This window comes from Trichechus manatus, unplaced genomic scaffold (genome assembly GCF_000243295.1).
Source record: "Trichechus manatus latirostris isolate Lorelei unplaced genomic scaffold, TriManLat1.0 scaffold00056, whole genome shotgun sequence".
NCBI lineage: Eukaryota > Metazoa > Chordata > Mammalia > Sirenia > Trichechidae > Trichechus > Trichechus manatus.
The window spans coordinates 4,011,499-4,029,711 of NW_004443992.1; the positions used below are offsets into that span (position 1 = coordinate 4,011,499).

Sequence of the window (18,213 nt, forward strand, 5' to 3'; positions counted from 1 at the left end):
CCTGTGATTTTCATTTTCTTGGTAATGATTCCAATTCATGTGAAAAGTGGCAAGTCACTGATATCACAACCACTTCAAGCTTCTGAATACATTTTCCAAATGGTACAGTGAAGTACTCCTCCATTTGTTTTCAGACTATTAAATTGCTATCATCAATAAAATCACCACAGAACACACCTTGTCTTATGATTTCCATGCACATCAAGATCGCTTCTTCACGTTCTCCTCGAGCGAAACGAATGTTGGCTTCGCCCATGAGACCTCTCAGAGCTCTGGGAAGTTTACTTCGAGGCCTTTTCTCCTGTATGGAGGAAAAATGACATTTAGATTAAAATATACTTAACTCTTAGATTTTAATTCCAATCACCTTAACAAATACAGAAAATGATGAAACTGAAATTTTCCTTTAGTACTTTTCAATCACCTAAATTCGGAATGGAAGACCAAATGGTTGCAATTCTAAATGACTCACTAACATTTAAGTCTACATTTCAGGAAAAAGCATAAAACTCAACTTCAGGAAAATAACAGAAATTATTCTGATACTCTTAAAGAAGAGCATCTTAGCAAGTTTAAAAAAAAAACAACAAAAAAAGATTCCTACAGTAGAAAGTTCAAAGCACAGTAAAATATATAAAGAAAGCAAAAACTAAACTGGTTAGGAACTACGGTATTACTAATTAGAACAGTAGCAAACTCAGAACAAAATGGATTTGTTTGCTAGAGACTTACTATGATGTAATCTGCTAAAGATCCTCTTTCCTTCAAATTTGTCCATTCAGAATGAACTTGGTTTAAAAAATATGTTATAACACGGAGCTTTTAATAGCAAAACTACAACATATTTTGACACATGCAATAATTAGAATTTTACATAAAAAACCTCTAAAAGGAAACATAAGAATCCAGTGACAGTGGTTGTTTCATGGTATCTTCTTTCATATAGCTTGAACTTTTTCCTAGGTATATGTATAATTTAAAGGCTTCTTTTTCAATTATTTTGTCAATTTTTTTACATTATGTTTATAATAACCAAAATAAGTAACAATTTACTTTCATCATTTTTTTGGTTTCACGATTGAGAACCATCTCCAATACAAATACATCGCCTGCAGTGGGTTGTTCAGATGTTTCTTCCTCCTCTTCCTCTTCGTCCTCTTCCTCCTCATCATCTTCATTCTCTCCAAGCATGGAAGCAAAAACCTTGTGAACTGACTTACTGACTCCATCTGACGTTTCTCCTGAGGAAAGACACGTTGACGTTGCCAAAAAAAAAAAAAAACTCAACAGTCAAAAGACAAAAGCAGTACTCAAAGTCACTCAGTTCTCCCACTTATCTGGAGTAGAAAATATCTATCTGGAGTATAAATTTCTTTAAAAGTAAGAAAGTAAACACCCCCAATAACCAACCAAAAGAAGAAAGCTATCACAAAGCCATATATTTTACTCTACAGAAACAGCTGACTCATCCTTCAGTCCTCATCCAGATCTAAAAGCAAAATTAAGTAGGAAATCAGAAGCACACACAGGAACAGTTAAAAATATAGAGAAAAGATAAAACATAAGAATTAAATAAACGTGGTGGTACAGAACTAAATGGTATAGCATAGTTATATTAGGTATAGCATGAGGGCTCTAGAGCCAGGTTGTCTGGGTTCAAACTTCACCTCCATCTATTGCTAGCTGTGTAACCTTGGGCAAATTACTCAAGCTCTCTGTACCTCAGTTTCCTCATTTGTAAAGTGGCGTTAATGATAATGCCTGTCTTTCAGGGTTGCTCTAAGGATAAATTGAGTGTGTGTGTATGTATGTATTTAGAATAACACCCATCAGACAGTTAACGATTCAATAAGTGCCGGTAATAGTATTAAAGGAGCCCTGGTGGTACAACGGTTAAGCATTCAGCTGCTAAGTGAAAGGCCGGCAGTTCTAACCCACCCAGGAGTTCCCTGGGAGAAAGACCTGGCAATCTGCTCCTACAAAGATTATAGCCTAGAAAACCCTATGGGAAAATTCTACTCTGTTACATGGGGTCACTGAGTCAAACTGACTGGATGGCACCTAACAACAATAACATTTAGTGTTAAAATAGTATCGTTATTGTTTCAGGGACAAAGTAACATGATAGACTTCATCTGAATCTTAGAATTCCATTAAAGCACAACAATTGTTTTATGTTGATAATAATCTTGGATGACCAAGAAAAGTTAAGTTCTGAAGCGTCTTTTCTGTTAAACAAAGCAGAAACATGTAACATATTTTAGAAAAGTTCCAACAAAAGTTAAAATTTTAAAAAATATGATTTTTGTGTTCAAAAAATCTTTCAGCTTGAATGTAAGATGTTAATATAATCGGAGAAACTGTGTGGCGGGGAAAGGGGGATATTCAGGAACTCTGTGTACTTTATGCACAACTTCTGTAAACCTAAAACTGCTCTAAAAAATCAAATCTATTTAAAAAAAAAAAAAAAAGTAAGCATATTCACTTAAGTGAAATACCTTCAACCCCAAAGATTTCTTACTTAATTTGGATAAATTAGATAATCAGTATATTTAAGGAAGAACAGATTTAAAAACTCCCAAGTTCTGAGCAACAAGTAATTATTATTATAAAGTCATAAGGACCATTTTCAAGAATTCTGAACATCCAAAATAAAGATGAAAAGAAATGTGTAAAGGATCTCTTGATCAATGAAATTCACCAGAGTAACAGAAAAAAGGAGCAAAAAAATCATATGATCATCTTGATAGGTATACAGAAGCATTTGACAAAATTCAACATCCATTCCTAATGAAAATTCTTAGTCAACTAGAAATGGAAAGAAATATCTTTAATTTGATGAAGAGTATATACAAAAAACTTCCCACAAACGCACTTAATGGCAAATCATTTAAAATTACTGGGACCGAGACAAGGATGCCTACTATCAACACTTCCACTCAACCTTCTACTGAAGATCCCAGCCAATGCAATCAGATAAAAGAAATAAGGCACAAAGATAGCAAGGAAGAAATAAAATTGTTCTCATTCACAGATGACATGATTACTTACATAGAAAATTCAAAAGAATCTACATACCAACCGTCAGAACTAATAAACTTCCTGGATACAAGGTCAATATACAAAAATTAGTTATATTTTTATATACCAACAACAATGAATAAAAAATAAAAGAAGGCCCTATCTGCACCGTGTCTGGGAAAGGGGCTCAAGAGCAAGAATTTAGCAGTGGTATTCAGCAATGAAGGTCCCTGGGTGGCATAAACGGTTTGCACTTAACTACTCACTAAAAAAAAAGGAGCCCTGCTGGCGCAGTGGTTAAGTGCTCAGCTGCTAACCGAAAGGCCAGCAGTTTGAACACACCAGCCTGCTCTACAGGAGAAAGATGTGGTAGTCTACTCCTGTGAAGATTACAGCCTTGGAAACCCTATGGGGCAGCTCTAGTCTGTCCTATAGGGTCACTATGAGTCAGAACAGACTTACAGGCAACACATTACTAACCCAAAGGTTGGCGATTTGACCCCACCCAGTAGCTCGGTAGTAGAAAGTTCTGATGATCTGCTTCTACAAAGATCACAGTCAAGGAAACCCTCTAGAGCTCAGTTCTACTCTTTAACACATCAAGTCACCCACCATGAGTCGGAATCAACTCGAGGACAGTGGGTTTTTGTTTTTTATTCAGCAGTGTCCAGAAGACGAAAGACAATTACCTAGTGGCCATATATTCCAATTAGCCAACTTTGCCAAACCCTGTTCAAAACTGATCCTTTCTTCTGCTCATCAAGGGTCTAGTACAGTTCTGGGACAATTCCTTTCCGAGACATTGACGACTTTTTATCTTAAAAGAACTGATGGAATTACTTGTGCTGAGGGTACATAGTCCTAGTGCAGCTGGCCACTACTGATGAGCCAGAACTGGACTCAGTTGGCCCCTTTTTTAGGGAGGGCCTAATGGCCACCCCTCAGGGAGCTTCGGACAGCAGGACTGGAGGTACTCAGTGGTGCCTGCTGCTACAGTTGCACCTCAAAAACCTGATGATAGAAGAGCTGCTCCACCCCCAGGTGGACAAGGAAGGACCCACAGATTGTTAGAACATCAGCCCCCTTCTCTACCTCACCTGATTGACAAGGTAAGAATTTTCTAACCTCAATTTTCTCTTTTTTTCAGCTAGGAATCATGCCCTTTCTTCCCTACATGGTCCAGACAGGCAGAAATAAAGTTTGTTTGTTTCCTGCCTACCTTTGTAAATGTGTGCTCTCTGTGTACAGGCCTATTTGTTTAGAGGAAAAAGAACCACTTCTACTTCTATACCCCAGAACTAGAAAGTTTAGTTCTCAATCAGACCCAATACACAAAACATCCCAGGTAACCTGACATAGACAAATGGATACCAAGAACTATTAACAGCACTGTGATCACTAGAAAGGTGCATCAACTACTGTACTGGAAATTAATAAATTAGCATACTGCTCATTTATCAGGCTCTGTTAGGCTGGGTGTAGTAACTAAATTTAATACCTGGATGCAGAGCTGAGGCTGAATTCTGGAATGAGGTAACATACTAAGATACCTATGCTGCTTGTGAGGTCCCATATGGGCAACCAATCTGCCTTTCACTCTGATATTTCTATCTTACCCCCGTACAACTAACGCAGTGGTTTGGAAGCCACTTTATAGAAAAGTGTAATTCATTACAATTTGGGGGCATGCAGTTTGGAAGTAATTAGTCATCAACTGAGAAAGCCAACTTAAAAAATACTGACTCTAAAAAGGCCCCCAAAACAAATGCTGATGTCAATTCAAAACACTTTTCCAACACTGGAACTCACAAAAATAACCATCACCGTATTCAACAACTCAAATATTTATTAGTACCTATTATACATCAAGCACTGTGCTCCTGATAAATGACATAATCGACAACAGAATATTATTGCAATAAAAAATGTTTCCATTAAATTACTTTGCTTAGGTAGACAACATTTAAAGCAAGTAGCAAATGTTAACATACCATCATTGACATCTTTGTTCTGGGATTTGGTAGAGAGAATTCCCGATGATGATGGAACTTCAAAGTCATTTTTATTTTCTTCAGCTGATAACTTTCTTTTTTCCTGAAGACTCTGTGATTGAAAATTAATGATTCCAAAAACTAATGCTGATTTTGCTGTCCCTATCTGTGAACACATCATTTGCCTCATTTTATTTATATTCCTATATATGTGTATATATATAAAAGCTTTCCACACATACATGGAGTCTAAAATTTAACAGTCAAAGCATTTCAAAATACTTGGGCTTCATACTTTAGTTTGAATCAGTCATTGGTACATATAATAACAAAAATACTATCTTGACAAATTTCATTAATCTACACATTGTATCCTAGTCTCTTAAATTAAAAGAGATGGGGCACTACCAGCTGCATGGATTAGGAGAAAAATCTGACAGCTAATTTCAAAAAGTGCAATTACTTTTATTGTCCCTCTGACTTCAAATAACTGAGAAGATATGGAAAGTTCAGATACTTTTTCACAAGCGTTTTGAATACTTACGAAAAAATATGTACGAAGGTTTTCTTGTTACCAGACAAGTTTTTTTTTTTTTTTTTTTTTTTTGGTAGAAGTTACATACCACTGGGAAACAGCTAAAAATGAGAGCTCAACCCTCGTCAGTTTCGAAATAGGAAAACTGTGGCCTAAAGAAACGAGCTGACTTGCCCACCCAAAATTACAGAACGACTTCGTGGCCTAGAGCTGGAACCAGGTAAGACACTCTGGCCCCAAACTCCACACCCTATTCCCCCACCCCCATTTAACCTGTTGTTGTTAGTTGCCCTTTAACCTACTAACGCTCTACTACCGTCAAAAGAGCACATTTTACCGAGACAAAGGCAATTCGGGGGGAGGAGGGGGAGGTTGGGATTTTTAAGAGGAATTTAACACAGGGATAAAGAAGAGGGTGAGGACGGAGTTGCGATAAGAAGACTAAAAAGACGCTACGAGTTCCCGGCCTGCCCTATCGCAGCGAATGAGGTCATCTGAGCCCCAAAATCTTTTTGTGTACTCGGGGAGAAAGAGGGAGGAGCATTCAGGCCTAGCATCGCCTCACTTTCTTCTCGCGGTTTTTTCTCTCTTCTCTCCGCCCTTCGAACTCCTCAAAGGAGATTTTCCCTTCCAGGTAGTCGATGAGCTCCGGGCTGAACCCCGACATGTCTAGTGGGTTCGGCTACGCAGCCCCAGGAACCGGGATAGATAACCGGAAGAACAACGCCAGCTAGAGTCTACCCTCCACTGGAACCCGTCGTCCTCTCGAGAAACCGACCCGGCCTGCGGCGTAGCCGCCGCGTTCGGGTTCCGCAGGCGCGCCGGCCCCGGGCCTGTTTCCCGGCGGCGGGACTCTCCTGGTGGAGGCTCAGTGCACAGGGCCTTGCTGGATCGCGTCTCCTCCGGTTTAAGATTATTCAACAGCTGAGGAAAATGTGTTTTAAAGAGGTTTTCCTTAATCTAAATAATTTCCCTCAGTTCACCATTAAAATGTTTGTTTCATTTTCGTATCTATTTCTCTTTCTGAATGTTCTTTAAATTACTTTGGTCTTTGCTGTAGTGATTTATTTCTTAATCTAACCAATTGCTCTGCGACGTGCGTGTGCTGCTTTGCGGCTCTCCCCGCCTCAAAAGGTGTAATTTACGCTGTAAATCCCATCCTCTTCAATCGATAGCACCGTGAGTTTTCCCTTCCTCCATAAATCCCCATACTCTCCATTTGCTAGGGCTCCTTCTCAGTTTGTAAATGGTTTATCTGGACTTCACATTCCACCCACTAACTTCTACTCAGTTTTTCTTATTTTCCTAACAGTCAAGCTTTATAACCATACTTGCTATGGTTACCATACCTTGTTGCCCATTTACTATAGGCCATGTACAGTCTTAGGCACATTACATACATATTTCAAAATAATCCTTAGAAGTGGATGTTGTTACTTCTAATGCCAAGATCCCATGGCTAATAAATAATGGAGCCAGGATTTGAATCCTGGTCTGTCTGACTCCAAACCCCATGCTTGGAATTACTATAATACACTGCCTGCCCTCAATGGTACTATTTTTTTTTTCACCTCACACACAGTCTTGTGATTATTTTACCTTGTATTAAAATTATTTCTCTGTTCTTCCTCTTCTAGCTACATTAGACTGTAAGCATCTTGAGGACAGCACTACCTGACATGTCTTTGTGAACTCTACTCTGTAGCCTAGTAATCTGTGCTCAGATTTTACAAAGGAATTACATGGAATTGAAAGTACCTTTGGGATGGGCAATGGAGTTGAGGTACGGGGAATGTAGCTCAAAACACAGCTAAGGTTAGAGACAAATTACAGGGAGCCTATCACTTGGCCATCTGTGCCTCTTTGTGACTATCCAGTTGGGAATAAACAATGGTAAGATGGCAGAAAGAGAGACCAGAACCTGAAAAAGGGAAAAATCCCACTTCCTACCCCTCACCCCCATTTAACCTGTTGTTAGTTGCCTTTTAACCTACTAAAGCTAAATCAACTGTCAAATAAACTTTTCCATTTGGCAAAAGAGCAAAAGAAGGGGAGGTTTTACCAGGGGACGAAAAACAGCTCACAACTAGAAGTCATCCCCTTTCTCATGATAAAGGCGCCTCAGGGTTCTACCTGGATACAAAATATGGGAGGTGAGTGGGGCGGGGTAGATTAAGGTAACCCACACAAATCACTTATAGGGAAATTTTCCCCCGAATTTCCTCAGGCAGATAGGGAATCCCATCTAAGAAGTCAAGTCTCTAGCCCTAACTGTCCTAGGGGAAAAGGAAAAATCAGAATGAGGAGAGATGGTTACCTGATAAAGACAATGTGCCTAACACCCTTTATAAGGGAGCTGCTAGCAAACCTGCCTAGATTCCCTTGTATAATTATTGGCTGCTCAGAATGTGGGAATGACAGTTCTCGAGATTTAGATTCACTTTATGGGAAATGGGGGAGGGGGGAGGGGGCAAAGGGCAAGGGGCAATAGTCTCGAGGGTTCATCTAGTCTCTATCAGTCCAGTAAGTCTAGCTTTTTTTTAGGAATTTGAGTTTTGTTTTACATTTTTCTCACATTCTATCCAGGACCATCTGTTGAGTCCCTGGTCGAAATGGTCAATAGTGGTAGCCAGGCACCATCTAGTTCTTCTAGTGTCAAGGTAGGTGATGTTGTTGTTCATGTAGACTAATAGTTTTGTAGACTAGTTTCTTCTTTGAGTCTTCGCCTTCCTTCTTTCTCTTTAGCTCCAGATGAGAAGAGACCAATAGCTGTATCTTAGATTGCTGCTCACAAGCTTTTAAGACCCCAGACGCTACTCACCAAGCTAGGATGTAGAACATTGTCTTTATAGACTATATTATGCCAATTGACTGAGTTGTCCCCACGAGACTATGGCCCTAAGCCCTCAAACCCAGTAGACCAATCCCATGAGGTGTTTGGTTGTATCTAGGAAGTATCTATCACTGTGCCCCATGTGCTTTACTTATACTTGAAAATATACACAGCACACATAAACATGTATATACATATGCCTACAGTTATTCATATATGCCTTCCTATACATATTTATGCATACTTATATATCTATCTACATCAATTTTTATGGTTATAGAGAGAAGAAACACTCCAAAAATATATACATAAGGCATATATGCCTCAAAGGTCCAGCTTTTTATATGTAAATCTGGAAATGTAGAATAAAATCATTACAAATTGACAAATAAAAATGGAGGGAAAAAAAAACAAAAGTTTAGCTGTGACTATGGTTGACATTTTCTAAAAAGAAGCTTCATCTGTAGTTTAAAAACAGCCAGAACCTAAAAGAACAAGAACATGTTATAATAAAATAGAAAATGAAGACTGTACAGTCAGCACAAAGACCCACAGATCTACATATTTCAATGAACACTCTTTTTGTCTTCATTTTCTAATCAGATGTTAGGAAAAGAGCTTGTAATTATAAAATATACTCCACATCAGAAGCCTTACTTCTTTCACCATGTTGAATAATTTCGAGTATATTACAATACTGCCACTGGGTGCTACCTCTGCACCCTGCCTTTAAACATTACTTCATTTCAGGCACACATTAAAGTATTTATTTGACATTTTCTGTGATACTTCTATGATGTTTCTGTGAGGTACTAGAGATTAATATTTGCAATTTGTACATGAAGAAAATGCGGCTTACAAGCAAATTGTTTGCAATACCGCCACGTTCTAAAGCAGGTGGTGGTTGTTGTTAGCTGCTGGCAAGTCAAACCCCTGACTCATGGGGACCCCATGCAGTGGGATCAAACCACTGTGATCCACAGGGTTTTCACTATCTGAATTTTAGAAGTAGATTGCCAGGCCTTTCTTTCTAGTTTGTCTTAGTCTGGAAGGTTCACTGAAACCTGTTCAGCATCACAGCAACACATAAGCCTCCACTAACAGATAGGTGGTGGCTGCCTTTGAGGTTCATTGGCCAGAAATCTAACCTCGGACTGCCACATGGAAGACGATAATTCTATCACTGAACCACTCTACCGTCTCTGAAGTTGGTACCATGGTATTAGTAACTATTCTCCTATGTTTTAGTGTCTGATACTCTAGGGCCTACATGTGAAAAATAATCAAGGTAACCCTTCACTGACATGTTTCTGTTTATTCTATGTTATTTTCTCATTTTAGGACAGTTTTCAAGTGCATTTGCCACGTGATAAATTGTGTATTCTTTTTAGACTAACAATCATTATTTTTTTTAATGATTACATTTAAAAGAACTAATAATCAAAATCCTTTCACAAACACATTGAAATGCAAAAACTGTTTCCTCACAATTTCATCCGTAGGCTTGTAGAAGAATGGGAATAGATTTTAATTATGATTCAGTTCCTTTTATTATTCTGCTGAACAAAAAGTTAATGGACTAGAATCATAATGTATTTTCTTGGAATGCACCATACTGTTTCTTTTAAAATGGTAGGCATTTGTTTGATAGGAATGCTAAAGTAATAAGACTACTAAATTTCAAATCCTAAACATAAGTAAATTTTAATTTCTTTCCTGTGAGAAAAATAGCATCTTTACTAATATTCTACCCTTTCTCTAGCTGAGGAAGTTCAGGCTCAAATTATGTGCTTAATAATTTCTCCAAAAGGAACCATTCTTTTAATTTTTACTTTTCATTTATTCTACCTGCTCAATTTGGCATATTTCCTTTATATATGATTTTCCATGTAACTTAGATGTATGGCCTGGTCTGAAAAAAGATACAGATAACAATGTGTGCTGTTTCGTTACATTTAATAATTGTATTAAGCGTGCTAATTCTACTATTTTAATATACTTCTCCCCAGAAAATTTTACTTAAAAATGTATAACTGTCATTATTTTTTTAAAACCAAACCATAAAATACCTGAACCAAATCCAAATATGAACAGTGATGAGTATAATCAGAGCTGAGCTTTTATTTCTATGAGGAAATAAAATCATTTTTTACATTAATGCTTTCAAAATCTCTATTTTATGACTGAGTTGTATGTTTGCACGGAGCCTGGGGATAAACAGACAACTTTTACCTGAGCTCAGAAGGAATTTTTAGCCTTTGAGGAAACTGGCAAAGGAGTTTTTCTGCTGTTCATAATCTGCAAATGCCGAAGCAATAAGTTCTGACTGGAAAGAGAGAGGTCTAGGATTCTCATTCATGGACGAAGTATTTGTAAACCTCCGAAGATCAAGACCTCTTTCTTTAAAATATGCCTGGAGGGTTCTGAAAAACTGAAGAAAGAAAGAAAACATTCAGTACCATTTGTAATTATACACCAAAACACTCCAAGTTGAACTTTTCTTTTTTCCTTTGAATTGATGTTAGGGCTAATCTAGAAGGCAGGAAATTGAAAAACCAGAAACAAAAGTACAAACTGCTTCTTCCCCTCTCCCCCGTCCTTCACCCTGCCTCCTTTCTAACATTTCAACCCTAAACAAGATAACTCACTATTCTTGGTGGCAGTTGAGGGAGGGATATCAATTATTTAATAGCATTACAGTCGGATGGTTCATTATAAACCATCTCTGAGTACTGAAGGCAGAGATGTAACTGAAATCCACAGTAAACAGAGTTCTGGTGTCTGTCTGGGAGAATCCAATCACTGCCTTCTGCAATAACTTCTTCTCAGACATAGGTTTTTCAGCTTTCTTTTAGAAAATGAACACATAGAATCTGTGCACAGTGGTATTTGTTTGTTTTAATCTTATATTGTTATATATCACATCATTTCCTTTTAAGAAAACTTTATTTTAAAAACATTTAAAATGTCAATATGTTTATTGTATTTGGTGTATTTTTTAAAGAGGTTGTCACTGATCTTTTGAATTCTATTTCATAGATAACTCTGTGGTGAAAATAATGCCTAGTAAGTTGATAAGAATTCAGGGTCAGCTTTCATCTTTTACAACTGAGCTTTGCAAGTGCTGGTTATATGAGACTCTAGAACGGATTCTAAATCTAAAACATCATTAATTCAATCTAAGCTGTGCAAAAAGCTATTGCCCATTATGCTCTTGATTTCTTATATGTATTAGAAATCAAGGATGTAAAATCAATGTGTATATAAGATCATTTACAAATGTAATGTGCTGCGTGCATATAAGATTATTTCTAAATATTAATGCATTTCTCTTTACAGAAACAAATGTAAATCAGTGCCAGGAACCATAAGATGCCAACTACTAGGCTAGCAAACCCAGATTGGGTCCTGTTAGGGAATCTTCGCAACTCCTGGGAGCCTCTTCTCCAGGGTGCTCTAGCATATACAGTGCAGTGTGCATAAACCCAGAGGGGCGCCAGTGTCACCCTGCAGCCCAGCACACCCCATCGTATGTTCTTACTAGATCTCGGTTTCTGGGATTGTTGAGTGGCTTCCATTTCTCTTTGTTTCTCAGTGTGGCTCCTTGTGCATGCCCACATACCACCAAGGCAACACACAGCGGCAGGAGGAGTGCTTTGGACATGGTTGAATGAAGCTATGTGAAAGGAAAGACCAGGGAAATGTTGATGGTCACTGAGAGAGACAGTCAGAGAAGGTAGAGAAGGAAGGGCAAAAGTAGAAAAGAAAAAGCGGAAACATTTTTAAAAAGAGACAGGGAAGGAGGAATAGAATATAGGTTTACATAAATTTCACAGGCATCTTTTTCCCATGCACTTGCATTCACTTGCAAATGAGACCCAAAAAATCCAGTTGATTAAAGTCGTCTATGATGATGAGAATGATATACAGTAATAAGCAAAGCGATTATAAGTACAATCTAGAAAACCTGAGTATGGCTTTTATATCTTTGAAGAAATGAACACTTTATTATCTCCAAAGAAAGTACAATTGTTTTTTTTTAATTCAAATTACTTATCAGTCTTAAGACAGCAGTCTCCTGAAAGATAAAAAAGAAGGAAGGAAAGAAGGGAGGGGGGGAGGGAAGGAAGGAAAGAGGGAAGGAGGGATGGAAAGACAGGGAGTGAGGGAGGGAGGGAGAGAGGGAGGGAGGGAATAAGAAGAAAGGAAGGAAAGAAAGAAGGAAGAAATAATTACTTCAGATCTGTCTTACACACACATCTGAGACAGACATACACCATAGCAGCATGAGTAGAGACTGTCATCCACTCCAAGGTGTGAAGTGGAAATGAAGCATTTAGAAAAGGCTAATAAAGCTTACCAGGGAGTTTGGCTTTGGCTGGCCCTTGTTGGCTGCCCTGCCTGCGATCTGCAAGGCAATCCATGAGTATTTACAGTCAGTGGACCGGCCGCGGGTGGGAGTCATTGACGTGAGCAGAGGGAGTTCAAAAATAATTATTTCATTTTCATCCACAGAATGAAAGACCCTTGAGACTCAGATCTTCAAGCTTCTTCAGGGGTAACACTGAACTTATTTTGTCTTATAAATGCAGCAGCCTCTCCTAAAACCACAGAATATTTTATGTGGGTTTTATAAAACAGACAGGGCACTTCCACACAGCAAAGTGGCTTTCTCCTTTTTCACTTTTAATAGAAGGTATATACACAGCAGCTGGGAATATGATGATGATTATCCTCCCCAATAGAATGCTCTTTTGGACATATCAGCTTTTTAAATTACCAGCATTTTTGAACAAAAAATTCTATTGCAAGAGACAAAACTACTTTTTGACCTATAGCTTGTATTCCTTCTGAGAATCCCAAGAAGCTTGCAAGTTTTAAATACTGGCATAGTTTATAATAATACTCCTTAAAATAGAACAACAAGATAACACGTGTTTCATGAAAAAAAGAAAAATTACTATACCTCCAGCATCCCCTTACTGGATAAACACCATGTGTAGAAAATGATAGGGTTGAGAAATTGTACTTGATGAGTTGTGAAGTTGCCTTGGTTCTAATAATTTAGAGCAAGATCCAGGATAAGCCTTTTGTTGAGGAAAATCTGCACTGGAAATTAGAACACCTGGCTATGGTCTCAGCCTTACAATCTTGACCTTAGGCAAGTCACTATGACTTTCATTGGTTCATTTCTTTGTTCAACATTCAACAAATTTTTACTGAGTGCCTACTCTTTGCCAGGTACTACACTAGGATTTGAGGATAAAATGGTAAAAATAATAAATGCATTCCTTGCCCTCAATGAACTTCCTATTAGCGGGCAAGACAAACATTTATCAAGTTATTATACAACAAAATATATAAATATGAATGATGATAATTTCTGTGAAGAGAAACCAGGTGCTATGAGAATATAGAACAGGGGGCTTTGATTAAGTCTCAGGGGTTGGGGAAGGCCTCCGAAGAGGTTACCGTACATTTGGTGGATGAGTAGGAGTTACCTAGGCAACCTAGGGAGGACAAAGGGAGAAGAGTTTCAAACAAGGTAAATGGCTTGCACTAGAGCCTGTGGCTGAAAAGGAACCTGGCACATTAAAACAACTGAAAGTCAGTGTTCCAGGAATGGAGGGAGCAAGTGGGAGAGCCTGCTGCAAGACGGGGCTGGAGAGGTAGTCAGGATTGTAGATTTTATGCTGCAGGCAATGGGAAGTTATTGAAGAGTTTTAAGCATCTAATTGCTTGATCAGATTTGCATTTTTCAATGCTTACTCTGGCTGCAGCGGGGAGGACAGACAGCTAGAAAAGAGGGATGAGGGGAAATCAGTTAGGTGACTACTGCAGTAGTCCAGGTAGGAAAAAATATTAACATGAAAGAGGGCAGTAGCAAAGATGCTGAGATGTGGGTGGATCTGAAAGATGTTTAGAAGGAATCAGTAATGTACTGGAAACTATGGACAGCGGAGCTAAGAGGGAGTTTTCAAGACCAGTTCTTGGGTCTGTGGATTATGCAGCCGAGTGGATTACACTGCCATTTGCTGAGACATCAAACACAGGTGTGGAGGGGTGAAGATCATGAGCTCCATTCAGGACATATTGAGTCTGAAGAGTCTTTGGGATCTCCAGCAGAGAATGTAGAGTACTACACAATTGGATACACAGGGCTGGAGCTCAGAGAGGTCAGGGAAGAAAATTTACACTTGGGAGTTGTTGGCATATGAATGGACGAGATTACCTCAGTAGAGATTAGAAAAATGAGAAGGAGGCCTAGGATTTGAGTTTTGAGTAATTTTAACATATAACATCCATGTACAGGAATCTACAAAAGAGATTCTGAACATAAGAAAACCAAGGGAGTATGGAAGCAAGAGAAGAAAGTGTTTTCGGAAGGGAGAAATAGGGTAACATGAGGACTGGAAAGGGTTCATGGAGTATTAGAGCTGTTGTGGTAGATGGGGCAAAAGTCAGATGAGAGTAGGTTAAGAAGTGAGTGGATGAAGAAGAAAGAATAAGTACAACAAGCTCTTGGGAACTTTAGTTGTTAAGAGAAAGTAACTGGAGGGAGAAGTGGAGTCAAGGCACAGTGTTGCTGTTGCTGTTTTTAATGAGAGAGATTTCAGAGTAATTAAATGTCATTGGTTAAGTGAGTAAGTGAATATATTGGAATTCCATTGCATCATTCTCCTTAAAACTCCAGGACTTTGAATTTAAAGCATCTAATAATATCCATACGCCTACAAGGAAGACCAGTTAATATGACTATTATTCAAATTTACACGCCAACCCCTAAGGCCAAATACGAAGAAATTATAGATTTTTACCAATTTATGCAGTCCGAAATTGATCGAACACGCAATCAGGATGCATTGATAATTACTGGTGATTGGAGACAAAGAAGGATTGGTAGTTGGAAAATATGGCCTTGGTGATAGAAACGATGTGGGAGATCACGATAGAATTTTGCAAGACTTCTTCATTGCAAATCTTTTTCACCAACATAAATGATGACTATACATGTGGACCTCACCAGATGGAATACACAGGAATCAAATCGACTACAGCTGTGGAAAGAGATGATGGAAAAGCTAAATATCATCAGGCCAGGGGCCGACTGTGGAACAGACCATCAATTGCTCATATGCAAGTTCAAGTTGAAACTGAAGAAAACTAGAACAAGTCCATAAGAGCCAAAGTCTGATCTTGAGTATATCCCACCTGAATTTAGAGACCATCCCAAGAAAAGATTTGATGTGTTGAATATTAATGACCGAAGACTAGACGAGTTGTGGGATGACATCAAGGACATCATACGTGAAGAAAGCAAGAGGTCATTAAAAAGACAGGACAGAAAGAAAAGACCAAAATGGGTGTCAGAAGAGACTCTGAAACTTCCTCTTGAAAGTCAAGTAGCTAAAGCAAAAGGGAGAAATGACGAAGTAAAAGCTGAATAGAAGATTTCAAAGGGTGACTTGAGAAGACAAAGTAAAGTAATAACATATGCAAAGACCTGGAGGTAGAAAACCAAAAGGGTAGCATATGCTCGGCATTTCTCAAGCTGAAAGAACTGAAGAAAAAATTCAAGCTTTGAGTTGCAATATTGAAGGATTCTATGGCAAAAATATTAAACAATGCAGGAAGCATTAAAAGAAAATGGAAGCCATACCCAGAGTCACTATACCAAAAAGAGTTGGTCAACATTCAACCATTTCAGGAGGTAGCATATGATCAGGAACTGATGGTAGTGAAGGAAGAAGTCCAAGCTGCACTGAAGGCATTGGCAAAAAACAAGGCTCCAGGAACTGACAGAATACCAACTGAGATGTTTCAACAAACAGATGCAGCACTGGAAGTGCTCACTTGTCTATGCCAAGAAATTTGGAAGACGGCTACCTGGCCAACTGACTGGAAGAGATCTGTATTTTTGCCTATTTCCAAGAAAGGTAATCCAACCGAATGCAGAAATTATCGAACAATATCATTGATATCACACACAAGTAAAATTTTGCTGAAGACCATTTCAAAGCAGCTACGGTAGTATATTGACAAGGAACTGCCAGAAATTCAAGCCTGATTCAGAAGAGGACCTGGAATCAGAGGTATCATTGCGGATGTCAGATGGATCCTGGCTGAAAGCAGAGAATACCAGAAAGATGTTTACCTGTGTTTTATTGGCTATGCAAAGGCATTCGACTGTGTGGATCATAACAAATTATGGATAACATTGCAAAGAACGGGAATTCCAGAAAACTTAATTGTCCTCATGAGGAACCTGTACATGGATCAAAAGGCAGTTGTTTGAACAGAACAAGGGGATACTTCGTGGTTTAAAAACACAAAAAGTGTGTGTCAGGGTTGTATCCTTTCACCTGTATTCAATCTGTATGCTGAACAAATAATCCGAGAAGCTGGCCTATATGAAGATCGGGGCATCAGGATTGGAGGAAGACTCATTAACAACCTGTGATACGCAAATGACACAACCTTGCTTGCTGAAAGTGAAGAGGACTTGAAGCACTTACTGATGAAGATCAAAGACCACAGCCTTCAGTATGGATTATACCTCAACATAAAGACAACAAAAATCCTCACAACTGGACCAATAAGCAACATCATGTAAATGGAGAAACAATTGAAGTTGTCAAGAATTTCATTTTACTTGGATCCACAATCAACACCCATGGAAGCAACAGTCAAGAAATCAAAAGACGTGTTGCATTGGGCAAATCTGCTGCAAAAGACCTCTTTAAAATGTTGAAAAGCAAAGATGTCACCTTGAAGACTAAGGTGCTCCTGACCCAAACCATGGTGTTTTCAATCACCTCATGTGCATGTGAAAGCTGGACGATGAATAAGAAAGACCGAAGAAGAATTGATGTCTTTGAATTGTGGTGATGGTGAAGAATACTGAATATACCATGGATTGTCAAAAGAACGAACAAATCTGTCTTGGAAGAAGTACAAACAGAGTGCTTCTTAGAAGCAAGGATGGCGAGACTATGTCTCATATACTTTGGAGATGTTATCAGGAGGGATCAATCCCTGGAGAAGGATATCATGTTTGGTAAAGTAGAGGGCCAGGGAAAAAGAGGAAGACCCTCAACAAGATGGACTGACACAGTGGCTGTAACAATACGCTCAAGCATGACAATGATTGTGAGGACGGAGCAGGACAGGGCAGTGTTTTGTTCTGTTGTCCATAGGGTTGCTATGAGTCGGAAATGACTCAATGGCCCCTAACAACAAGAACAATAATATTGAGGAGCCCTGCTGGCGCAGTGGTTAAGATCTTGGCTGCTAACCAAAAGGTTGACAGTTTGAATCCACCAGCTGTTCCTTGTAAACCCTATAGGGCAGTTCTACTCTGTCCTAGGGTTGCTATGAGTCGGAATTGACTTGACAGCAATGGGTTTTTGGTGATAATATTGAAGTATTAAATTGCTAATGAGATTCTTGTAAAATCACTGCACTGTAAACTCTTTAGATTCTTAGTGCTGAGTATAGAGCCCAATACATAGACAATATACTTTTTTAAAATGAAAGATTGAATAAATTCAGAATAGATTTCCATAGCCATTTAGCTATGAATAATTTCTAACTTTAGTTCTGTTTGTATAGAAAACACAGCTCGTTCGTTCTCCCTTTAAAGAGGTACCCATTTAAGAAATAGTTATAGTTTCTCAAAGGAACAATGGACTAAAAGTAACACGTACATATTATGGCCCTCTTCACTAAGACTGGAGTATTCCTGATTGCTAAAAGGAATTATATATTTAAATAAAGTAATTGTTTTAAATTTCTGGTCTGTTTTTAAGGCGAAAACTGTTACCCCTTTCCTC

General features: G+C 38.5%; 2 protein-coding genes across 8 annotated transcripts in view; both read right to left on the minus strand.

Annotated features, from left to right (window-relative positions):
- GTF3C3 (general transcription factor IIIC subunit 3) overlaps positions 1–6,352 on the minus strand; it is a 39,489-nt gene extending 33,137 nt beyond the window's left edge. For 3 of the 7 annotated variants that reach the window (XR_002824405.1, XM_023732923.1, XM_023732926.1), the window contains exons 1-3: positions 5,013–6,094; positions 1,054–1,241; positions 178–301 (exon numbers count right to left, since the gene is read on the minus strand). Coding sequence is in view for 6 of the 7 variants with exons in the window: in XM_023732923.1 (XP_023588691.1) it covers positions 178–301; positions 1,054–1,241; positions 5,013–5,256 (556 nt within the window). In the remaining variant the exon portion in view is untranslated. The other 4 variants (XM_004378180.3, XM_023732925.1, XM_023732927.1 and 1 more) reach the window with 4 other exon arrangements.
- A 2,459-nt stretch (positions 6,353–8,811) lies between these two features.
- CUNH2orf66 (chromosome unknown C2orf66 homolog) lies at positions 8,812–12,804 on the minus strand. The gene is given in 4 exon segments (XM_012556072.2): positions 8,812–8,865; positions 10,613–10,811; positions 11,922–12,094; positions 12,741–12,804. Coding segments are annotated over 3 exon segments (417 nt in total). The 3' UTR covers positions 8,812–8,865; positions 10,613–10,631.
- Positions 12,805–18,213: the final 5,409 nt, after the last annotated feature.